Source organism: Triturus cristatus, chromosome 4_2 (assembly GCF_964204655.1).
Source record: "Triturus cristatus chromosome 4_2, aTriCri1.1, whole genome shotgun sequence".
Lineage (NCBI taxonomy): Eukaryota > Metazoa > Chordata > Amphibia > Caudata > Salamandridae > Triturus > Triturus cristatus.
This window is the reverse complement of record NC_140586.1, coordinates 867,083,604-867,109,751: the sequence shown is the minus strand read 5'-3', so window position 1 is coordinate 867,109,751 and position 26,148 is coordinate 867,083,604. Positions and strand designations below refer to the sequence as shown.

General features: G+C 44.1%; 1 protein-coding gene across 2 annotated transcripts in view; it reads left to right on the top strand.

The window, feature by feature from the left end:
* The window catches only part of LOC146835281 (uncharacterized), a 226,414-nt gene that overhangs the window by 66,890 nt on the left and 133,376 nt on the right, over positions 1 to 26,148 (top strand). For both annotated transcript variants that reach the window (XM_085602860.1, XM_085602862.1), the window contains exon 3: positions 24,642 to 24,728. In XM_085602860.1, coding sequence (XP_085458986.1) covers positions 24,642 to 24,728 — 87 coding nt within the window. The remainder of the gene's footprint in view (positions 1 to 24,641; positions 24,729 to 26,148) is intronic.

Below are 26,148 nucleotides of genomic sequence, written 5' to 3'. Positions count from 1 at the left end.
TATGAAAATGCAACAACTGGATTGGATGACCTTACATACCCCACCGCGGTCTGCAAGTATGACGTCTAGAACCATGCGGTTCTGCAAAGTCATGAGGCGATCCGCTTGGAGCTCAGCTGTCAAATTACCAAGGGCACCAGCCGTAACATTAACAGTGGATTCAACCACACAAGTCAGTTGTCTCAGGTTCCTACTATTGACCATAGGTCCCCAAAACGGCAGGAAACCCAAAAAGAAGTCTCCCGCTTCCTGACCGGCAGTATCCTCCTTACTAATCACGCCTCTCACAACTCTGGTCTTGTGATAGTCGGAGGCAGCAGTAAATGTTGGCGGTAGCAAATTGGCAATATAACATGTGCCCGAGAAGTCAGGGGGCAACCATGTATATGCTCGGTCATTGCAGACAAAATATGTACCCTTGGCAGCCAAAAACGCTGGGGAAAACTGTGACGGAAAGGTGTACGTTTCAGTACAGTCACTTCTCCCCAGTTCAGCTCTAGGATTCTGACCATTACCTTGTAAACAGAACCGACCTATGTGGGGTACGACCCAAATTGGGGATGAAATTTTTCGCTGTCTTTCACTCAGACTAATACTATACCCCGTCGCGTTCCACCCTACATAAGCTCTCAACTCTTCTTTGGGAATAGATGAGTATGCATCGATATCTCTGCTCATATCGGCAACTCCTTTCATTAAAGCTTTATTATTTGTGCTAGGTCTGATGGAACGCGGTTGTCGCGGGGAGTAGGCGTCTAATGCAAAGAGAAACATGGTCTGGAATGCCCATGACGATCCATTGTAACTAAACGGCAGCACTAGATAAGGAATACCCTTATTAATGGTATGTGGCATTAAACCACACACCCAGCAATTGGTTGTATTCATGACTAGTTGGTGCTGGTGCTGGTGCAGGAGCTGAATAAACGAGTTGTTTACAAACTCTGATCGTCTAGCTTGTTCATGTTCAGGCAGAGGGTGAAAAGAGTGTGAGGAGACAGTAGGAGGAGGTATAGGCTGTACAGTGGGTGCAATGGGCTCTTGAGAGGAGAAGAATACAAATCCTACAGTAAACACTACCATACTACATAATACAAACAGGCATAAAAATACAAAACATTTGCTCTTCATTATTTTACACATTCTTGCTTTAAAGTTCATTTCCTCAGCGAGTCTCTCCATCTTGAAAAACTCCATCCTCTAATCGTGCCGCTCGCGGCGGGTGAGTATCTTCTGCTAAGGAGTACGCCTGTCAGTCCAGGGAACGCCCTAGACCAACCAGAATCGTTGACCTAACGTCTTCGGCCTGTACCCCAAAGTCTTGGCACCGCGACCCTACGGCTGAACCCGGATGGTGGTTCGAAAAACAAAAAATCAAGAAAGTCCTTCAGATGGGAGAGCTATGATTATCAAAAACCCAAAAGGTAAGGAAAAGAATATTTATTTGTCCATAGGCCTTGGTCTTAAGTTATAGTGAAAACGGCCAGGTACTGTCTGATCTTGAAACAAGAGTTCAGGCTCTGTGGTGTCCAATCGAATTGACGGTGGCACAGCTTCTTGCAAAATATCGTCACTTTCTTGTGTTGAGGCTGTGCCTCTTACGCGTGCATCACTGAACGGCACAAAACGAAGTACAGTGTCTGTTTCAGAGTCCGCGATACCCTCCTGGACCCACTGGTCATATGGTAGAGGCAAAGGGATCCTTTTGATGTGGGCGCCGTGGATCCAGTTCTTTTTCCCCTTTACTCGAACAGCTGATCTTGTAGACAGAAGTACGAGATGAGGGCCAATCCAACGGGGCTCATCGTTGCTTTTGCGCTGGAAATTCTTGATGAGCACCCATGTGCCAGGGTCGATAGGGTGTCCTGGAGTATCGTGCACTTGTTGGTGTAAAACACGCAATTTAGCCGTCAATTCATACAAGTAATCAAGCAGTACTGGATGTTCGATTTCGCTGAATTTCGCCGGTCTTTGCACACCCCATACATTGGCCGGGCGGCCAAAAATAACCTCTTATGGGCTAAGTCCCACTCGTGAGTGTACGGTCATTCTGGTGGACAGGAGTGCTAGAGGCAGAGCGTCAGGCCATTTAAGACCGGAGCTCGTCTGGATTTTGGCCAGCTTGAGTTTTAGAGCGCTATTGTAGCGCTCTACTAATCCAGCTGATTGGGGGTGATTTGCAGCGTGGAACTTTTGCTTTATCCCCAACCCCTCACACACATTCTTCATCACTTGACCCACAAACTCACTCCCATTATCACTCCACACCATTCTTGGCATTCCAAACCTAGGAAAAAATTCCTTCACAAGGGCTTTGGCTGTGGATAGAGCAGTGTTGTCCTTTAGGGGATAGGCCTCTATCCATTTTGAAAAAGCGCAGACAACCACCAATACATATTTCAGGTTGTTTCACCTTTCCATGTGGATAAAATCTAGCTGCAAAACTTCAAATGGATATGATGGAGGCCCAAAATGACCAGCTGGAGTTGGGGTTCCCCTACCAGGGTTGTACTTCAAGCCAACCATACAATTCTTGACCACATTCTCTGCACACTTGGGAATTCCAGCATTCTGCCATACTGGAGCCAACAACTTACAAATTCCTTTCATACTGATATGTGCCATTCCATGTGCCATAGTAACCACTGGAAGCACATACGCATCAGCTAACAACCATCGCCTATGTTCTGACAAATCAATCCAACAACCATTCTCATCCAACTTACCCGTACTTTCTCTCCACTTGCTCAACTCTTTCTCTGTGGCTTCAGCTTGAAGGGACTTTACACTTTCTATTGTGTTTTCACACATTCCAACATCACCAACCCATCTTGCAGGGCCTGCAACATACATTCGAGTCTTTACATCTTTTGCTGTTTCTTTCGCGGTTTCATCAGCAAACGCATTACCACGACCAACATCATCAGTGATTTTCTTGTGCGCACTGCATTTCATAATCGCAACTTGTAACGGTAGGGTCAGTGACTCAAGGAGATCATTCACCAACTTGCCATTCTAAATCTTAGCTCCATGCGAAGTCAGGAACCCACGTTCTTTCCACAATCGCCCAAAACTATGAGCCACGCCAAAGGCGTACTGGCTATCCATATATATGTTCACTTTCATTCCTTCAGACAACACGCATGCTCTTGTAAGGGCAATCAGTTCTGCTGCTTGAGCCGAATTTTGTGGCACACGTGCAGTTTCAACAATCGTGTGCAAAGTCGTGATAGCATATGCAGCAGTCGTATCACCATTTGGAAGTTTGAAACACGAACCATCCACCCATAAGGTACCATCACACTCAGTCAGGGGAGTATCTTTAAGATCTACTCTCCCTTTCGTCTCTTCTTCTGTTCTGAACAGACAATCATGTTGCTCAATCTCATCTAGGTCTGCTGGAATTGGTAATAGTGTAGCTGGATTCAACGTGTTGCATCTCTTTATGTGTATATGATTTGCCAACAGTGTCAGCTCATATCCGGATAATCGCGCACTAGTTAAGTGTTGTGTCTTGGTCCTGTTTAACAATGTGTCCACAGCATGTGGAACCATAACAATCAATGTATTATCCTTCACTAGTCCAGCAGACTGCCGAATAGACATAGCTGCGGCGGCTGTAGCTCTCAGACAACTTGGCAATGCCCTCGCTACCGGGTCCAAGGTTGACGAAAAATATGCCCATGGACGCGGTCTATCGCCAAAAGGCTGTGTTAACACTGATAATGCGCAACCATCTTTTTCATGAACATACAATGTAAAAGGCTTGCTGTAGTCAGGGGTACCCAACACAGGAGCTGAACATAATGCATTACGCAATTCCCAAAAACTTTTCTGACACTCTTCAGACCATGGGATAGGATTCGGTGTGTCTTTGCATGTTAATGCTAACAAAGGTTTTGCCAACAAGGAAAAATTGGGAATCCAATGCCTACAGTATGAAGTAATGCCCAAGAAAGCACGCACTTCTCTCTGTGTTCTTGGCACACTCAACTGTGCAATGGCTTGAATTCTTTCTGGGGTCAGTTTCCTTCCCTCCTTCGATAAGAGATGACCTAAGTAGGTCACTTCTTGTCGACAATATTGCAGCTTTGAGAGAGACACTTTGTGATGGAAGGCAGACAAATGACGCAACAATGGCAATGTAGCTTCTTTGCAAATCTTTTCAGTATCCGCGGCGATTAGTAAATCGTCAACATACTGAATAAGGATAGCGCCACTCGGTAAAACAAGTGCATCAAGCTGCGCTTTTAAAGCCTGACTGTATATTGATGGACTTTCACAGTAGCCCTGGGGAGCGCGTTTAAAGCGGAAGCTGCGACCTCCTAAACTGAAGCCAAAAATGTCTCTGCTCTCCTCTGCAATTGGGATGCTAATGTGGTAAATAAAATATTACGCTCTCAGAATTTTAAAATATAAATAAGATCATGCATAAAGCAAGAGGCTGAGTCTGTGGTATCAGGTTCATAAAGGGCTTTATTCCAATAACTCGAGTCAAAGGGAGAATATTACCATCACCAAAAAGGATCTGGAAAGGGACTCAAAAGTATTCTCAATATTCTCAAAACATTATTCACAGAGTACAGTATATATACATTTCTCAATTGTACGTAAGCAAAAGAGCAAGAGAGAATGAGATAAGAGCATGTGGGCGTGTAAGTAGGCGTGAAGGTGGGCGTCCATGTGGGCGTCCACTTGATGATAATGGGTAATTTGTCATGTGTGGGTGGATACCTGGAGGGGGTTGCGTGATCTGCTGGAATTGTACTGGAACTTTGCCTTACTTGTGCTCAACTCGAGCATGACGTGTAACTGACGTGGGGAGGGTTGCTATGCAACCGGACAAGTCTGGAAGTGAGGCCTTCAGTGAGTGAGGCCTTCAGTGTCAGGACGACCAGCACATCTTGTATTATCTGATATACGATGTCTGGAGCAGGGACTGATTTGTGACATAGGTTGCTCATCACCAAGAGCCGATGTGGCATCTATTTCTTCATTTACTTCATTTACTGCAGAGGCCTTACATGGGGGCTATGGGCTTTTTACTGACGTGAGCTTTGCAATCTCACAAAGAGAGACAGTAAGGCTGGGCTCCCTCCTTGCAGATGGGTCGCGTTCATTCCTCCTTCACCAGGCAAGAATGTGGTTTCAGTAAGAGTAAGCAGATAACCGTGCTCAATACTGTCTCGGCACCTCGGTCGGGGCCCCTTTGGCTGAGGCCCAAGTGTGCAAGGCCAAGGATACGTAGCTGCAGCTTTCAGAGCGTTCTGAGGCATGAAACCTCTTTTCGGCTCTGGCTGAGCCATAAACATGGGCTTCATGAAAATGCAGGAAAACATGATGAAAAACGTGTAGGCCTCAATACAGATTTGTCGTTTCTCTCATGGGAGACTGGATGATGGCAGGCCACGTTATAGCATAAGCATCATGATAGAAAGGCCATGGAGGGGAAATACATAGGTTACATGTATGTGCACATAAGCGTTGGGGGGGGCACATGGGGACACATAGGCCTCATAGATTTTTATTTTCCTCATTCCCTCCTTGTACCCTAGTGAACCCCCTATGTAACGTCTATTTTCATGAGACAGTCGATCTGTTCTTGCAGCATTATTTTTCCATTTTCAATGCTTTGTAAATGGGGATGTGGAACACATGCAGTAGCACACAGGCCACAAATGGCCGGGCCACACTGCAGACATAGGCAACAACTGAATATCCTTAATAGTATCATCCCACAGACGGTCAACACTTTCCATCCCCAAGCCGATATTAATCCCCAGAGCCAACCGGACCATGTCCACGTGCCTGGGTCTTGATGTATGTTTTGGGCAATCTTGTGGAGCCTTGTTATTGCTTTGTATTCTTTGGCATCACCGTTGATGGATGTCATTAAGGCAAACCATGCTCCGCAAGAACCATCATGGGAGAACGGAAAAGGAAAAAGAGGCAACACTACCTTTACCTTCTGATACGGGGGAAATCGGCCACAGACCCAGCAGTCTGTAGCATTGCTAGTCTGATGTGAATGGTGCAGTATCTGAATAAAGGTATTGTTGCGTAAGGCAAGTCGATATGATAGCTCATAGGATGGCAGATCACTAAATGTGTGCTTTATGGTATCATTAGTGGAGGAGTATAAGAGTGAGGCAATAGGAGGAAAAATAGCATGTAGTATTAAGCTGATACATATTATCGTGATGCACAGAAGAGATAGAAAAATTACAGTCACTATACATCTACCACGTAATATTTTACAGTATTTGTTTTTTATCTTGCTCTTTTTATCAATGTTATTGTCCAAGATCTTATGCAAGCCAGAATACATGTTCAACCGCTTCACCACCTAGTGGACTTAATTGATCAAACGGGTTCTGACTTTTTAGATCTAAGTTTAGCTTTGTGGAAACTGCTGGGGAGTCTCCTCTTAGAAAATGGTGTTCAAAGTCTGAAAAAGGTATTTTCCTTTGTAAAAGAGTGGTGAAGGTGCAACCATCCTTTCCGTCCCTCGACTTTAACGGCTTCGGCGCCTTCCACCTCGGCTCAAGAGGGCTTGATCTATCAAAGTTCCTTATTAGCGATGGAGTGTTCCTTGACCTGGGTGTTGTCAGGGAAGGCGGCAGCAACCTGCGAACAACAAGAGAGTAGTGCAGACATCAAGGAAGCCAGGTAATCTGTCAGCATGTTACTATCAACATCAGTAATCTTTTTAGGCATTGGAGTGCCCCACATATTCGGTGGTCTACCAAAGACCACTTCATAGGGAGATAAGCCTGTTCTAGAATGAGCTACCATTCGCATGTAAAAGAGAACCATATATTCTGTAAGCTGTCTAGCATTGCTTTCTCTCCTAAGTGTGCAGGACTATGTGCGGTATTTATGATTATTTGTACCATTGAATCAGGAAGAAACCATGTGGATTTGCCCTTTGTCATCCAACCCTGATCAGTCAGTACCCCTCCTTGTTCCGATCATTTCTTTAATTCGTCTACAGTAGCATGTGTCTGTATGTCTTGTACATCCTTGGAAGGATCCCTAACTGTCATGGCTTTGGACACTTATTGAACCTGTAACTTTGTCATGTCTAGTGGGGTCTGAGCTGTCTGTTTAGCAGTTCGGTCTGCCAGATCATTGCCTTGGGAAATGGTATCTGTGGCTCTAGTATGTGCTTTACATTTTAGGATAGCTATGGCTGTTAGTAAATGTATCGCTTCCAGAAGGGCTTGAATATGGGGGCCATGCTGTATCTTGGCCCCATGAGAGGTCAAGAAACCTCTTTCTCGCCAGAGAATCGGTGTAAATGTTTACTCTCAGGTGCTTAGCTCTTATGCACGCTTGTGTCAGGGTGATGAGCTCTGCTGCTTGTGCTGACAATATGTCTATTCTTTTAGTCTCTATTATTACAGTATCAGTAGTCACTGCATATGCTGCCACTAATTCTCCCGCCCCTGTCCTCATGCATGAGCCGTCAACATATAGTGTTAGGTCGGGGTCTGGGAGTGCAACGTCTGTCAAGTCTTGTCTTGGTTTAGTCACGGTATGTATTACTTCAACACAGTCGTGTGGTGAAACGCTTTCTGTACTGGAGGGCAAAAGGGTAGCGGGATTCAGTATGTTGCATCGTCTGATCTCTATGTGTGGTTGAAATAACGTCAGCTCATAGCCTGTCAGTCTAGCTACAGTCAGGTGTTGTGTTTGTGTCCGGTTCAAGAGAACCTCTACTGCGTGTGGTACTTGTACTGTCAGAGGGTGGCCCAGCACTATCAAGTCACTTTGTCTTATGGCTAAGGCCGTTGCTGCAACTGATTTTAGGCACGCAGGCAAAGCCTGTGCTACTGGGTCTAATGTACTAGAAAAATAAGCACAGGGCTTGTGTTTTCCTGCATGATCTTGTGTTAGGACAGATAGTGCTGTTCCATCCCGCTCTGTCACAAAAAGCATAAACGATTTGTTGTAATCAGGGTTTGCTAAAATTGGTGCTTGACATAAAGCTCTCTTTAATTCTTCAAATGCCACAGTGTGTTCTTGTGTCCAAGGGAGGACTTTTAGTAGAAGCTGCCTCCTTTTGTGTCTTGGGCTGTGAAAAACCAGAAATCAATTGAATACGTTCCGGTGCCCACAACTAATTCCCCTGAAAGATCACAATAAAACATGAGAAAAAGGGGAAAGCACCATACCTATTTCCTCGGCTTAATTTCTAAGGGGGCTAATTTCTAAGGGGCTTAATTTCTAAGGGGGCTAATTTCTAAGGGGCTTAATTTCTAAGGGGCTAGCGGGAAGCGAACCTCCTCAGGGGCCAGCAGAAAGCCAGTATTCTCCTCCTTCCCCCCTTTTTGACAGGAGAAAATCTGAAACAGATTCCACTGCTGTCAAACACTATCAAACCCTGCGTGTAGCAACTGGGCGTAAGCAAAACTATAGGAGATGCACAGCGCAGTTGAAATTCAAGAGAAATCCCTCCAGCAAATGTACAAACTTCATTGTGTGAGCTCATAGGCTGGCCAAATGACATCTCATATGCAAATGTCCCTATTATGTGAACCTACACCAACCTGAAGTCAATATTAATGCTAGGAGGCCCTAATAGGAATGCTAAACTTCCTAAATATTTGGAAAACCAAGTTTAAGAACAGTTGTTAATGTTGATAATCAATAATTAATAATTTATCTGCTAAAGAAACCAGTCATTCTGCAATAATTTCCACCTATACAATAAACTGCATCTCTCGCCTTTCATATTCAAACGTCTCCCTTCAGAAGCCCAAACCCAATAGCCTAATTTAAAAACAAGTCAACTTTTGGGGCCACCACTTACAAGAATGAGCTTACTATAGCAAACTTTAAAAAGGAAATCCTGTCAGACATTCTCTCATTACCCTAAATACCGAGCCTCATTCGTCACTCTGGGGTGGCAGTCCTTATCTAAAACAGGCTCTTCAAGAGTTAAGATGCGAGTGTACAGATCATAATTGTTCCTTAATGTCCAATCTGGAAACATATGACCGAGGCTGCCTGTCTATAAGAGAAAGGCAGTTATGTGAAAAATATTTTAGTCTTGCATAGCCTTTTTCTTTTGTTTTATTCATCCCCAATACCAATTAGACATACACCGATAACGTGTTGTCTCCTATTTTGACAGCATGATAATGGTAATATCATGTCTGTGAAATTTAGTAATTGTGAACAAGTTCCAGCCAAGCGCTGTGCAAAGATCGCCGTCGTCACGACCATCTCTGTACTGAACAGGAGAACTTTGTATTAAACGCTAAACAGACTGGTCACTACAACACAAAAACAAAACATATACAAAATACATATGCCAAGTCATCAGTATACCAAGCACAGAAAGCATAGACAAATTGCGACCAGCGGTCAGCTGAAATCACCGTGTCAAGTCTGACACACAGGATCAGCAAGAATAATCAAAAACGAAGAACACACGAACCTGTTTGTTTTTTCATAAAAATGAGCTATGCATCGTCGTCAACACAATGTACCCTAATGTCCCAGATGAAGACGCACCTCTCATCTCTCCTCACAGACTTTTAACCACCGGATCAGTCATTCAATTCAACTGGTGGCAGCATGTGGCCACAATTTAAAAATGTCTGAATTTGAAAATCGTTTTTATATAGGCATATAGCCCTTAAAATTCCAAGCAAGAGCAACATTTTACTTTCTGGCCAGAAGCAATATAACATTTGCTAAAAAATAAAACAAATCTTCTCCATAGACATTTCCTCGGGGCACTGGTTTTGCACAGAATAGAACAAGGGAATCCTTCTCGACTTACATTTCTCAGCTGCCCTGTCTTATCAGAGAAGCTAAAAATAGCCCCTCAGCGCGGCTTGAGCCTGGGCTGCCAGCCATCTTTTTTTTTTTTCTTACTCCTGGCCCCCAAGGCTCTCCGGCTGCAGGCATTACACAGATGCGATGTCAGAGAAGCTTTCTAAGCAGTGCCTCTGTTCTGCTCCTCTCACCGGCCCCCACCTACACTGGCTACAAGGTCAGAATCTGTCTCCGATTTCTGTATCACATTCTGCTCTACACAGCCCCCACCTTCTCCTCACTCTAAAGCTGTCAAAGACAAAAAGACTACTCGATTCCATAAAAACTGCAATAATTCGCCCAATTGAAAAATTATTTTTATATACAATTTGCTCTCAGGGGGTCATAATCTTACCGTCTTGACCCAGCACATTGGCTCACTGGACCACCAAGAACACAAACCTGTATTCTTGAACAATTTGCAAATTCGAAATACCCACAATTCTTTTTCTCAAGCTAAACCCTTAATGGATCACTAATTATTTTTCGTTAACACTTCGTACATTAGGGGTGTCATCAAATCACAGGTGGTGCTCTTTCTCTAGCTACACCCCTCTCAATTCCCTTTTAACAACGTAAACAATCGTTGGACCATGTAAACACCAGCCATGCGCCGATCTTTTGGCGGGAGGCTCAAGAACACTTGAGCTACTATATCATTATCATATGTATCGGGGTACTTGCGGTGGCACTCTAACTGGTCTTTCTACTGGGGCCACTCTTGCTAGGTCCTCTGAAAGGACGGGATAAATACCAGCAACTTCAGTATTTCTTTCTCTGTCAGCCTGCGCTCATTTTACCTGCTCCACTTCCTCCTGTAACATCTTTTCCTTGGCTTTTCCAGACTCCTGTCTACTTCTCTCTGCTTCGTGAAACACTTACTCCGCCCCTCTATGTGACTCCTTACGTTTTCTCGGGCTTTGTCTGAATCCTCCCTACTTTTCTCTTCTTTTCTGAGCGCTTTCTCTGTGCGTCTATGCTATTCTTTACGCCATAATTCAATGGCATCTTTCTGTGACTGTCTGGCTTTCTTTTTCCATAATTCTTCTTCTACTCTCATGATGCAATCTGCATCCCATGTCCCAACTGCGGGCCACCTCTGACTTTCGGCTAGATCCTTGGTGTAGTCCACCCATAAATCAAGAAATAATACGGCATCTAGGCCATGCTTATGGTACATAAAGTACCCTGGGGTGTCCCTAGGTGGAATGGGAACAGCTTCCTCGAGTACCCCTTTTCTAGTTTTGATCTGTCTTAATTTTGAAAAGAACGGCATCTTTAAACTTTGCTACTTGATTTTGAACACAATAAATTACAATAAACACAATATGAACACTCATTCATACCACAATTTTTAAAATATATTAAAACGTTTAACATTTAACATTTAACGAACAATGATAATTAGAAAAAACTAGTTACTGACATAACACTAATACTAGAGAATACTGTATTATACACAAGACTTACTAGATATACTGCTAAACAGTACAGATACACTGCTGAAACAGTGCAGACCGGATCTGTGTACCCAAACCCGTCTTGACAGGCACAAACTAATGTGCACGTCTAAACGCCTCCCCAGCAACGGTACTCACCGGGTAGCACGGAACGGAACAGAAGGCCTCGGAAACTCTGGACTGGACTGGACCGGACTGGTGACGTAGGTACTTCGGAACTTTGGAACCTGGTGGGCCTCTGTATACCTCGGACACAGCTCTCTCGCAGGTGGGCTCTGGGTAGGACAATCTGCGTTCCTCACCGCCTCGTATGGATGCCTGGTCGCAGTCTGTCCCCTTCGTTGGCCTGAGGGAGTTGGCGGGAAGACCCGCGACGTGCGCGCTTGAAGTCCGTCACGGCTATGGAAGGGGGCAAAACTGGACCTTCATCTCCGGCGTGTGGGGAAAGAGATGTAACTGTTCGGGCGCCATTATGTGGTAAATAAAATATTACGCTCTATGTATTTCAGAATATCAATAGGATCATGCATAAAGCAAGAGGCTGAGTCTGTGGTATCAGGTTCTAAAAGGGCTTTATTCCAATAACTCGAGTCAAAGGGAGAATATTGAGAATACTTTTTAGTCTCTTCCAGATCCTTTGTGGTGATGGTAATATTCTCCCTTTGACTCGAGTTATTGGAATAAAGCCCTTTTAGAACCTGATACCACAGACTCAGCCTCTTGCTTTATGCATGATCCTATCGATATTCTGAAATACATAGAGCGTAATATTTTATTTACCACACTAAAGAAAGCATTCTTCAGATCGATCACTGAGAACCATGCAGCGGAGGCTGGAATCATAGTTAACAAGGCAGTTATATCAGGGACAACTGGAAACTGTGGCACAACAATCTTATTAACCTCTCTAAGATCAATCACAAATCTGTAAACAGGTGGCTGTGAAGGGTCCGTTCGTTTTAAGACAGGTAAAACAGGACTATTGCAAACGTTGCCTCTTGTCTCTTCAATTACACCCTTTTTAATCAAATCACTGACAATTGCTAACAATGCTTTCTGACCTTCATTGGAGATCTTGTACTGGGGATTACGTGGCAATCTGACATTGGCTTTTAAAGTGACCACGTATGGCGGTATTTCCAAAAGACCCACATCATTGGGACCAGTAGCCCAAAGGACATCCGGAAGGAATGACAATTCAGGTGGCATTGCATTCTTAGACATATACATCGGGGAAATCACTTTCTTGCCTAATGTAAGTTGTACTCCTGAGGGAGAACAATATAGTGTTGCATGCAATCTTTTTAGTAAATCTAAGCCTAGCAAATTTTCACCACAACCTGTCGTTAGGATGAGGGGTGCTTTTAGCTCACAAGGTCCAACAGAAAGTGACATAGGACTAGAAATCGGGTTCCTAACTGGGGCGCCAGAAAAACCTACTGAAACATTCATTTTGCCAGACAAAAGCGCGCCAGGGAGTTTTGAATGCATAATTGAACTCTTTGCAGCACCAGTATCCAGCAGAAAGGGCTCCGTTACATTTGCTGTAGTTACTTTAACATAAGGTCCGCTCTGATCCACTGGCACTGAAACAACTCCCTCTCTCTGTCTATGGCTGTCCTAGTAATCATTATCTTCTACATTGTCGTCTTCTGCATAATAATCATTATTGTAGTACTGAGCTGTATTACCAGTCGCGTTGGCTTGCTGATCAAAGCTATTTATGGTATTTTGAGGCGGAAGAGGACGCACGTTCTGGGGAGCATTTCCACGCCCTCTGCCTCTAGGAGCTTGCTGACCACCTCTACCACTTGCGCCATACGCATTACTGTTACGCTGCATTAATTTAGGGCAACTATATTTAAAATGACCTTCCTCTTTGCAATATGAACATTTGTTGGGACCTACAGGGATTCGTGGTTGATAATACCCATTCATTTGCTGATTATTCTGAAATTGTTGGGGTTGCTGATAGATACCTTGTGTTTGCCTATAATTATTCTGTCCTCCACGTGGCGGATACGCCTGCTGCAAGAGGACCTTTGTTTTCAGTTCTTTCGTTTTCTTATCTGTTCTATCCTTCTCATCTTTATCTCTATTTTCATAATACTGTGCAGTAGCCAGTATTTGCGCTGAAGAGGAAACAGCCCAGGAACTTTCTGAGTCTTTTAATTTTCTACACAACTCGGGAAGTAGATTCTGCACAAATTTATCAACAAATAACCGTTGGCCACCTTCAGTGCTCATGTCTTGACCACTGTGGTCGATAAACGTTTCTTCAAACCTGGTAAAGAAATCAGACACTGTCTCATCTTTCTTCTGCTTGCATGCGGACAGTTTATCCCAATTTACGCGCATCGCGGGCATTATAGTTTTCATGTATGTGATAATTCTACCAGGGAGTTCTGCTACCAAAGGGTCAGGCTTTGCGCCACCAACTTATCTAGTGTCTGCAGCAACGATATTAGCCCATGTACCCCCTAGCTCTGCAGCATGATCCGTATTACGGACGGATCCCCATAAAGGCTGTGAAACAACATTCCCAAACAACATATCTATGTCAGCCAGATTCATTACACACGATTCTGCAGTTTGTGATAACTCCTTGTAATATCCTGTAGGGTTTTTACGGGGGTCAGGCAATGTCTGCTTAAGCGCTAACACCTCAGAACGCTTCCAAGGGACATGAACCCAAACACGCTGAAAATGTGCTAAAACAGGTGGAACAGCGTTTGGCTCAGCAGGCCTCCAAACTGGGGGAACCTCGCGCATCAGATATTGGCGCGCTTTTACCTTTTTCCCCACAGGGAATTCCTGTTCGAACAATGATTGCTGACAATCGCTATTCCTGAAGGACAGTAAAATCGCAACTTCTTTATCTACATTGGGACCCACAATTGTACCTGCTTCAAAATCAAATCGTACTCGACACAATTCCTGGGGGTTTGGGTTTGCACCATTATCCTCCAATTCCTCACAGAGGAATTCACACATCTTATCAAAGACATACCTCTGTTTTGGGGCATCCCATTGGTGAAAAACGTTAACAACTGATTCCACATCATAGAGTGAAGGGAAACCAATCCACCTACGCGCCAGATGATCTAACACCTCTTTCTCGTCGGGACCAGGCAGCTGACTGCGCAATTGCTTACGCTGTAAGCCAGGAGTCGCACTAGATGACCCAAAGAGAGGCGACATTAAACTAGTAACTACATTAGCTAGTCGTTGTCGTGCTGAAGGAGAAGTTGAGGCGAAAACGGGGGGATAGACAGAGGGAAGAAAAACGGATTCAGATACAGGTACCTGGGTAGTGTAAGAAAGAGGGCCAGGAGAGGCAGCTGATGTGCTAGGCAAAGTCGCAGGAAGCGCGAGGTAACAGGTAACAAAACTGGCGGCCCTTGAGAGGGCTGCACTGCAGGGATAGGAGCCAGCTGAAGAGGAGCTGGCGGCTGTGGGAAGGCTTGCGGCATATTTACTGGAGGCTGCACATTTACAAGCTGTGGAGGTGCTGTGGCATTTTGCGCATATGGGGGTGGCGAACTTAACAAATTGGACATTAGGGAATCTTTCTCTTTCTCTTTTGTCTCATCTTGCACAAGGGGTGACAAAACAGGGTAACATTTATCGATCCCTAGTTTGCGCTGTCTGTGCAATTGCTCATTCATTTGTTCCTCCTCATTATCTTTAAATTGCACAGCTGCTTGCATCACAGACATACCTCTTTCTCTCTTATTCCTTTTCGCTAGCTTAATTTCCTTCTGTTTGGCTTCCTTTCGCCATAGGCGGAAAGAATCAAACATCGCCGGCCTGGCTTTCTTTTTAAACAATTTAACTTCCAAATTATCTAAGATATCTGTATCGAAACTACCATTTTGGGGCCATTTTAAAACACCGTCCTTTCTGGTGTATCGGATCCATACTTCATTATATGCAATGGGGCCCACGCCATGTTTTACATAAAGCTCATAAGTTGGAGTTCCAATTGGAGGAACCGGACATGAATCCTCTAACTGGAAATCCCTTCCACAACCCAAACAAAACAATCTTCCAAATACACTAGCACCAGGCATCTTCGCTCACTAGTCTAGTTCCAAACTTCAAAGGATTATCGATTATGATAGTCTCGTGAATACACGAGTCCTCTGGCTTTGGCGTTTGCAAACTCCAAATCAAAATGATCCCGAAGGATACCAAAAATCCCTAAGGATACCAAACAAACTGGGAGACGCTCCACTTATACTTAACTGAATATCGATGATCAATGGCGTCACCAGAAGACTCTCTCGATTGTTTCGCTCTACCAAAATCGTCAAGGGTCCAAAACAGGGCGATTCATCAGGGCAGCAGTCCTTCGTAGCCGTCGGGACGCGGAGAACCTCGCAGAAAAGACTTTCGGACCACGTCGAACCTCTGGCTTGGACCGGTACCGCTGAAATCGCCCCACGTTGGGCGCCAACTGAAGTACTGGGAATTTTAAGCCCAGCGGTGCAGGGGAACACACCCTATGACTTCGGGTTCTTCCTGTTTCAGACCTACAGAAACACAGAGTCTTCTGGGTGTAGTCAAAGATCAGTTTATTGGCTGCAGACCAATTACAGGTATCCTAGAAGTACAACAGCGTGTATGTTCTCAGGAGACTGCTTAAAATTACAGAAACGGGCTTCTCCTTAAATACAAAATATCCTGCTTCAGGCATACATTCCTTGTTTTATGATATGGCCATATAAATGTATACATTACAAACTAAAAGGCAGAGTCATGATGACCATCCCACATTCCAGTTAAGCCAGCCCACAATTATTTACCCAGCGAGGCTCAGATCCCACATCAGATATCAACAGGCCCCAATAAACACGAGCATCTCCTGTTTAGAAAACAAGCCATAAAGCAGGAACAGTCAGGTGTGAAAGAGATTAGCTGGAGGCTCGTGTGGGATGAAAAGGTTTTATGGTGTGTCAAGCCCTGATGCTAATCACAGGTGGCCGTAGGACGGGGAGCTCGTGGGACCGGACTGACCTGGGGCAGCGGAGCCAAGCTGCCCAGGTCACAGAGAAGTCAAAGGAAGGCACATGTGCTCTAAAGGCCCGTATTTGCTTGTAATGTGTAGCCTATGTGAGGGCAACCATAAGATGGCCACCGCTCTAAGATGGAACCCACGGAGTCAATGTATAATATCGTATATGAAGTGCATTTATAGCTAAAACGTTACACAAAGCACTTGTACATACCGCATTGACCATTCGCGGTTCGCTAATACCGGGATAGACAGGGGTAGGGCCCTGCCTCCTACGCGATCCCAAATTTTAAAGTACGACATTCCTTTAAATGTCGCTATACGCTAGATAAATACAAGCACATGGAGGAATTAGTAAGGGGTTAACATTAGATTCATTATTTCTATGTATTAATTACTCTTTTGTGTTTGTTTCGCTTAAGTTATCATTTGGGCCTAAATCAAAGAAGGTCGCTGACACTACACGAAGATGTGGCCACTGTCCCATGAGGCGTGGCGTGAGCTGCACATGCGCAAGAAATCTCCTAAACCTCTTCACAACTTTTGTTCACCATGTACCCGAACAAGGCCAGAAAATGGGAGGACTGCCAAGACAAGAGAACAATCAACCTTACAATAAACCCGAACAAGCCGACTTTTGGACTAACCAATGACCTCATCCCTCGAACTGTACTGAGAACCTTAAACTTGCATCGGACGATCTCAACCAGCCAATCACGATTGTTCTAAAATATTAAATTGTATCTTCTTTACTTCATTGTATTATAAAAAGGAGTGGTAGAATAGAGAGGGGGTCACGTCACTTTGCGTTGCCTTGCTACATTCCGTGCGTTTTCCTGCACCTTTGAGGGTCCGGATGCTGCCTGATCATCTGATGACTACAAACTTTCAACGGGCAATGATAGATGCTTGCACGTCTCTGGTCCTTTGTCGATCTTTGGGACTGTAACGTGCCGAGCAAAGAACTTTGAGCTTTGGTCTGCTTTCGGACAATTTACGACAAAATTTTGATTATGCAGAGCCAATGAATTAGAGGACTTCAGATAGCCAGATTAGGTAAATATGATGTTCTGCAATTTATTCAAATTTTAATACAATTTTCTAAACTTGACGAGACAAATGCAAATATAAAATTTAGATAAACAATTATTGATTAACGACAAATTATGAGTTGTGAGTTTCATTTAGAGAAGGTTCTAAAGTCTTAAATGTGTTTTAGCTGGTTCTAAATCACCATCAACCAATCCAACTAAATTAGTCCATTGACCAAGTGGGAGGAGTACCTTGATGTTAGGATTAAGGAATCTGTAGGTGAAGGGCGGTAATGTATATTCTGTAAATAACTTTTCTCCCACTATAGGTTATAAGGTGTTACCCCACATGTCCAGCGCTTGAATTACTCATCCCTCCTATGTGTGCAGACTAGTGAAAGAAACGTGTGAGAGTTGGTGTTATGGGCCCCACCAATGACTGCATGTGTGAATGAGTTAGTGTGACGTCGGGTCTGCAACGAAGGGAGGATATTGGTATAAGTTGTTCCCCATTACCCCGGTCTCGCGCTGCATCAACTGTGTAGTCGTTAATTTCAATAATGTTTACACAACAAGACTTTTGTTTGATAATTTGGGATGGGTGATAGGAAGTCATATTGATAGAGTGTCCTTGCTACCATTAGGGTATTTCTACAGACCACGGCCCTGTATTTCTAATAAGTCGAAATACCAAGGATAGGATGGATAGGCAAATTTGGGCACCCTTTGGACTGGTACCAGGGTCAACAGCGGTCCCTTTTTCCAATAGATTCACCCCATTATCCAAATTAGATCTGTGTGATTGACTACATTTACCCACCCCGATTCCAGAAAAGCCCCCTGATAGCTGTGATATTTCTCTCCAAATGCCTATAAAGGGCGTACTCCAATTGGAGCTAAAAAATCAGGCTTCCTTGGAACAACGATCACCTTCCGTAAAATCGAAGGGTACTCATCCTCCCCTAATTTCCCTGCTATCCTGGAATATTGCTGGTTTACATACTAAAACCTTATCCTCTGACTGGTCATGTTTTATCGAGGGGTATGATTTTATTGACTTCCAGGAGATCAGGTCGGTAGACATGATCTACCATCCAGGCTATTTGGCTTATGGCAAAGCGGCAATTGCAAACACCAAGGTCAGACCTAGTGGGGGATTGTTAACATGGGTTAAGCAACAGATATTGCCCCAAATAGAGGAATTACCTATAGATAGCCCTGACATTCTCGCAATCAAGGTCTGCTTACAGGGAGAACCAGAATTTATATTATGTAATGTGTATGCAAGAGGGACTGCGGGAGGGAAAGCCTCATCAACTATTGCCCTCTTGGATGCATTTATAAATGATTTAGATGGCTCATATGTCCTGGTTATCGTAGGCGATTTAAACTGCACATTCAAGCCCCTAGGCTTAGATGATTACAGCCTTAGTTTGGAGGAAGATCAGAATTGGGGGATACCACCGGTTAATAAATAGACTGAGGCGGGGCTACAGCTAAAAAGCCTAACCCTGTGGAGGGGGCTTAGGGCCGCTAATGGTAGATCTCCCTCAGATATGGAAGGTATTAATAACGGGATCAGAAGTAGCAGAATCGATTATATCCTCCTTAGCTTGGAGCTATGGCCTAGACTTGTGGACATGTTGGTCCATCACAGACCAGAGAGCGATCACGATCCACTCTTACTAACTTTAGATGGGAAGGGACTGGATCACCCTAAGGCTGCTCTGGAATCCGCAATAGGTGATGTAACTATGGCCCTAGATTGCCGACGGCTGAAATGGGCAGTAGTCCTTGAAGACGAAGGTGCCCTAAAGCAGATTAAGTCCACTATTAGAGGCACCTTATCATCGATTGGCTCTATAGTTAGTCTAGACAATTTTACTCTAGACCTTATGAAGGCTCACGAGGATTTATTTGCTACATTAAAGTCCCTGTTTACAAACAAAAGAAGACCTTACAGGCATAATATAAAACGATTAACCAAGTGGTATGATGAGGCATGTGGAGTTGCATTTAAGCACCTCTCATATGCAATTAAGTCAGGAGTACCTCACAAAGTCAAAATAGCAAGGGCAAATTACAAAAAAGTACAAATGCAGGCTAAAAAGGCCTTTGACGAGGATAGGTGGGTAAGTTTAATTAATGCCAGCAAGGGGAAGAACTGGATCAAATTTTGGCAACTAGTCAAATGGGGCAGTGGTATGATTGATCCTACACCAGTTAATAATGTACCTCCTGAACTCTGGGTCGAGCATTATCAAGCTCAATTTGCCTCCCTGACTGATAATGAAACAGCTTACCCTGAGATCAACACTGAGGATGTTCTAACATTCGACAAAAGGGAGCTAGAAAGGGTCTTGGATGGGATACCAGCAGGGAGGGCCCCCGGCCCGTATTGTATCCCGGCCAATATCTATAAACATGACAGGAAGAGCTGGACGGAATATATTTTTATCATCATAAATGCAATCGCTAGAGGTGCACCAATTCCAGATACATGGCGTGGGGCTGAAATCATTCCCATTTACAAAAAGGGTGACCGTGCCAGTTCTAGTAACTATAGGCTGATAAGCTTAATCGATGCCCTACAGAAAATAGTGGCAAGACTTGTGCTAGGTAGGGTTAATGAATGGGCAATAGACCAGAATGTTCTATCTACCTATCAAGTGGGTTTCAGATCCCACGTCAGCACCATTGATCAAGTTTTTACTTTTAGGATGATTTATTGGAATACGGTAATCCTTGCAGGGGGGACCCTTTATGCAGCTTTTGTTGACCTAAAATCAGCATTTGATTTAGTGCCACGTCGTAAGCTATGGGATTCTTTAAAGGAGGCTGGGATGCCTCTGGAAATTCTAGGCTTCATTATCAAATTGCATGAGGCGATCTATGCCCAGGTAAGGTGGGGACAGCAGGGCGAATTGACTGATAGGTTCCCAGTTAATAATTGAGTGCGCCAAGGATGTGTGCTTGCCCCTACCCCATTCTTCCTGTTTATAAACAAGTTAATCACTTATTACACTGATTTATCCAACCAATGCTCCATCTCTTGCCGGTTCAAGGGTTCCCCTTTTTAATGTTTGCAGACGATACTTTAATTTTATCTAAAACTCACTTGGGTCTGCAACGAGCCCTGGACAGATTTACAGATTTTTGCAACGATCACGAACTTATAGTAAATATTGATAAAACTAAGTTCATGGTGTTGCATAAACGTAAATCAATAAAAGGCAGAGTAGAAATGAATAAAGCTCCCTTGGAACAAACTGATACCTTTACATACTTAGAAGTGACTATGGGTAGGAGGATGAATTGGACACCACAGTTAGATGTCCTAGTTCTTAGACATAATCAGCTAGCAGGAGCCCTACTAAAAGAACATTGACTTTCCATCACTAAACCGGTAGGGCCTGCTATAACGATTTATAATGGGAAAATAAGAGCCTCCATAACATATGGTGCTGAACTTTGGGGGTTCGAAAATTTACTACCCCTAGTTCAGGCACAAAACAAGTTTCTGAGAACATTGACCGCCCTCCCACAATCTACTCCAATTAAGCCCTTGTTACTAGACCTGGCTTGTACTTCTATTGATGAGGTCGCGGGATTTAGACCTCTAGCATACTGGAGGAAGCTATGGACCACCCCAGAATTGGCGTCCTATGCTAATGCTTTAATGTATATTAGAAATGCTGATCTGTCTTCAAAAATTAAATGGTTGCAGAACCTTAAGTGTAACCTGCATGACATGGGCCTTAGACACCTGTGGGAAGACCCGATAGGGAACTCGTTCCCCAATAAAGAAGAGTATAAAGCACTCTACTGGGAAATTAACACTAAGAAGACTCTGTCGGTGGTGGGCAGTAATTCGCTCACAGGTATTTTTCTGGAACACAAGATTGCAGCGGAAATTGAGGCCTACTGGAATCTGATTACGAAACCTGGTGATAGGAAATTATATCACCCGTTAAGATCTGTCACTGCAAAATGGAATAAGGTGTCAGAAACTAACTGTCCCTCGTGGTCATCCCAGGAGGAGTCAGTAACTCACGTATTGTTTGTGTGCCCGGCCTGCAAGGGCCCTCGTCAAAGATGGCTGAAGCCGTTGTGCTTAAATCTAGGCACCAAATCGGGTATGACAGCTCTGCGCATTTTGTTAACAAACACACGAGCAGATATTGTAATTGCCGTGACGAAATTCCTTAGCTGATTCTGGGCACTGTGAAGAAGAAATCTCCCTTTTTTAATGGTTTTATATGGTTTTTATATGGAATTATTCCTTCCTTGTCAGAATTGTATGTTGCTAGGGTAATATTCTTTTAACAACACTTTTTATGATTGTACTGTGTCTTTTATGATTGAAATTATCGAATAAAGACGTATTGAATTGAATTGAGTCATAGTTAATGTATGACGCATCATGTTGCAAGGAATGACAGATACATCGGTATTACTGACGTGTCTGTCAGCGCAAATGTCATATAGTAAATATGACGTATCCATCATGTTGCAAGGACGGTGCACTGAGAAGTGTTTCATCGCTGCTTTCAAGCAGCGATGCAACACTTCTCATAAATGAGGTCCATAGAAGTTTCAAAGCGCCATTTAAAGATTGTTTATGTGCAGGAAGGTACACCTTCCTGCACATAAACAATCTTCCCCCCAACGCAGACACCCTTGCTCTATGGGGCAAGGATGCCTGCATTGGCGCGAGGCTGCTAAATTTAGTTCCAGAGCAGGGGGAAACGCAAGGCTGCACCATATTCTTGTAAATATGGTGCAGCCCTACGTTTCAGAAGTGGCGGAGCATGGCGTTAAGCCAAGGAGGCTAACACCGCGCTACACCACTTCTCTAGTACATATGCCCCTAAGTCCGTATGAAGCTTGTAGGGAGGCGCAGTATGCAGTCATGGCCTGCGCAGATAAGAGCCATAGGGCTGGGTGGGTGGAGGGGGGGGGGTTGTATGACAGACGACGAGGGAAAATTAGATAATTAATCAATTTTCCTCGTCATATTCTGTCGAAATCAACCATATCCCCCACCCCCGCCCCCAACCTGGCCCTACTGCTCTTACCTGCATGGGCGGCGGCTGGCAGTATGTTTAAAATATTTGCGAGCCAATGTGGAATTGCTATAGGAGAAGTATGATCACTTAGGGGCATATTATCAAGACAGGCTAAAACGGCGATAATGGGCATGATAACAGGGTCTATGGAATTCCAATTGAAGCTCAGGTTAGATGTGAAGGACATCTAACATGCCCTTCAATTGGAATTCCATAGACCATATTATCAAGCCCATTATCGCCGTTTTAGCGGCAGTTTTCTGCCGCTAAAGCGGGAATAAGTTTATCGCCTGGCTTGATAATATGCCCCTATGTCAGCAGGAGGTCCTTAGGGATGAGGTCCTTAGGGGTGAGGTCCTTAGGCATGAGGTCTTTAGGCATGAGGTCCTTAGGGATGAGGTCCTTAGGGATGAGGTCCTTAGGCATGAGGTCCTTAGGCATGAGGTCCTTAGGGATGAGGTCCTTAGGGATGCGGTCCTTAGGGATGAGGTCCTTAGGCATGAGGTCCTTAGGCATGAGGTCCTTAGGCATGAGGTCCTTAGGGATGAGGTCCTTAGGGATGCGGTCCTTAGGGATGAGGTCCTTAGGGATGAGGTCCTTAGGGGTGCGGTCCTTAGGGATGAGGTCCTTAGGGATGAGGTCCTTAGGGATAAGGTCCTTAGGGATGCCTTGAGGTCAGCGGGACCCATATGGTGCCACAAATTAAGGGGCATATCATCAACAACCGGCGATAATTATCGCTAAGCGCACTTAGTGCTAGGATAATTATCGCCGGCTATCGCTTGTTTTTATCGTGGAGATAGTGCGCTATCAGCGACGCTTATCTCCAGAGCGATAAAAAAAAACGAGTCAGCTGCCAAATGTGCAATTATCGCTGGGATTCCAGCGATAATCGCACAACGTTTGGCGCTACGTTGTTGATAGGGCAGGGCATACTTAACCATGATATCCCCCTTCCATTGGATATCATGGCTAAGTCAAACCAAAAGCAGGCGCAAGGAAAGTAGCGATAACCGCGGTTAGCGCTACTTTTCTTATCGCTATGCTTGTTAGCTATTCCCTTAATAATTGGACAAATGTCGGTTAACATTTCTCCAGTTATTTTGGGACGCAACGCCCACTTTGCATCTCATTAGAGATGCAAAGGGAGGCGTAGGGAAAAAGGGTGCTAACATGCGATTATGCATGTTAGCACCCTCTTGTTAACATTATCGCCGCTTTTCTGGCTTTTAAAGCCAAAAAAGCGGGGATAAGGCCCTTGATGATATGCCCCCATGAGTGGCTCAGAGAACTTACTTACAGGCGACTAAAGGAGTGCTCCATTTCTTAAGATGAATATGACTTTTTTGTGCTGCAATTAAGTTGTGCCACGGTTTGGTGGAAAGCTTTCGTGCTAAATCGTACTCGGTCAAATAGTGGCATGTGTTTTCATTGAAAAACAACATTTTCATGGCATGGTGATGCAAAGTCCGATAAAATAAGAATGAGCTGAATTATTTAATGTCGTATTTTATATAAAATGTTGCAACAAATAAAATACTGGCCGAATAAGGATCTAACTTCAAACATGTGATGCGACCGCCTCTATTTTGTGTTTATTTTCCTTGAGCGAAGCTGTAAGGAAAGCACTTCCCGTGCAACGGGAGAGAGAATGAATGAACATCTGGCTGCCCATAATGCATTGCAAACATGGCGAACCCGCGCCCCTAGCAACGCAATAATACGCTTCGCGTTAATTATTCTTTAATGGTCTCATTGTATGTATTTCTTGTTTGAAACTGGTTTCTACATTCATCGACATGAACTTCGTAAATTTAGTCGCGCTATCAATTGTAGAGAGTTGAATCAGTAGACAAAAGGTGTAGACAGAGACTCAGTGCTAATATCATCAGTCCATCGCGGCTTGAATCAGTTGCATTTCGTATGGTAGCTGAGGAAACCGTCGCGAAATTTTTGGAGGACTTCCGTCAATACGGGGGTCTAACTAAGTAAATAATGAAATACAAGTTTATCGTATAGGTGAATATAGCTGCCCATCTATAGAACTGGGTCTGTAATGATTATAAAACAGACTAAAAATAAAATATAAACTATAATGGAGAAAACCAACCACGTACCTCATGTTATTTCAAATATGTGTTTTTTTGCCTACAAAACTGCTCATAAATCAAAAAGAATAAACAAATGTCAGAATGTGAATGGAAACACTTCTCTATGTCCTGTTTACTTTCCACAGGTTTCAACCAGTTGCTTCTCTGCAGATGTTTCGCCCTCCAAGGGAAGTGTCATGCACAGTATACCTTCTATGTCAGAAACCGGCAGGGTGAGTGCAGCAGATGGCCAGGCGGCGCTTCCCCGCGCAATGAAACCCGCTGGGGCACATTTACAAGGAAATGGCACAGCACGGCACTGCAAGCAATTTAGCTGCGCTGCGCGGAGTCATTTAAAACAAGCATTTGCAATGCAATCGGTCTCGCATTTTTGAAAATTAGAGCTATTGGTGTTGTAAACGACAAGGGGGCATATCAACAAGGGCTTTATAAAACTAGCGCCCTATCAACAACAGGGTGCTAACACGCAAATTTGCATGTTAGCACCCTTTTACTCTACGCTTCCCCTTGCATCTCTAATGAGATGCAAAGGGGGCGTTCCAGAGTAAAATAATAGGAGAAATGTCGCTAAGCGACATTTCTCCTATTATCAAGAATGTCGCTAACCCTGTTAGAGACAAAAAAAGCAGCGCTAACCGCGGTTAACGCTGCTTTTTTTACGTCTGCTAATTTTCAGACTTAGCCATGATATCCTATGGAAGGAGGATATCATGGCTAAGTTTGCCTGTCCCTATCAACAAGGTAACGTGTGATTATCGCTGGGTTTCCAGCGATAATCTCACGTTAGCCTGTTAGGGTGTAGATTTTTATCGCTATTGAGATAAGCGTTGCTAATAGCACGCTATCTCAGCGATAAAAATTCACGCTAGCTGGCGATAATTATCCTCACGCTAAGAGCGCTGAGCGATAATTATCGCCGGTTGTTGTTGATATGCCCCAAGGTTTTTTATTTATTCTGTTTGTTTCCAGTGGAGGATTGATTTAGAAATCGAGTGCACAATAGACCAAAAAAAGCAACACTCTGAAAAAAGCGGCTGCATCAGGTTCTAACTTATGGTATCATTTGGGTGGGGGACGGCAATTAAAAGCTGCAATTTGCAAATGGTTTACCTCTGCTTAATAGACATAGTAGAATATATTCCTGAAATGAAAGGAGGTAAGGAGCATATCAGCAACAATCGGCGATAATTATCGCTCAGCGCTCTTAGCGTGAGGATTTTTATCGCTGAGATAGCGTGCTATTAGCAACGCTTATCTCCTCAGCGATAAAAATCCCAGCGCTAACTGCGTAACGTGAGATTATCGCTGGAAACCCAGCGGTAATCTCACGTAGTGTGGCGTTAGCTTGATGATAGGGCCCCACAAACTTAGCCATGATATCCACCTTCCATAGGATATCATGGCTAAGTCAGTCCTGAAGTAGGCGTAAGGAAAGTAGCGATAACAGGGGTTATCGCTACTTTTCCTGACGCTATGCTTCATAGCGTGGGGCTTGAGGATAGGAGAAATGTCGCTTAGCGACATTTCTCCTGTCATGTCAGGTTAGGAACGCCCACTTTGCATCTCATTAGAGATGCAAAGCTGGGCGTTAGGAATCCCCGCACTAAAGCAAGGTTTCACGCTTTAGCGTGA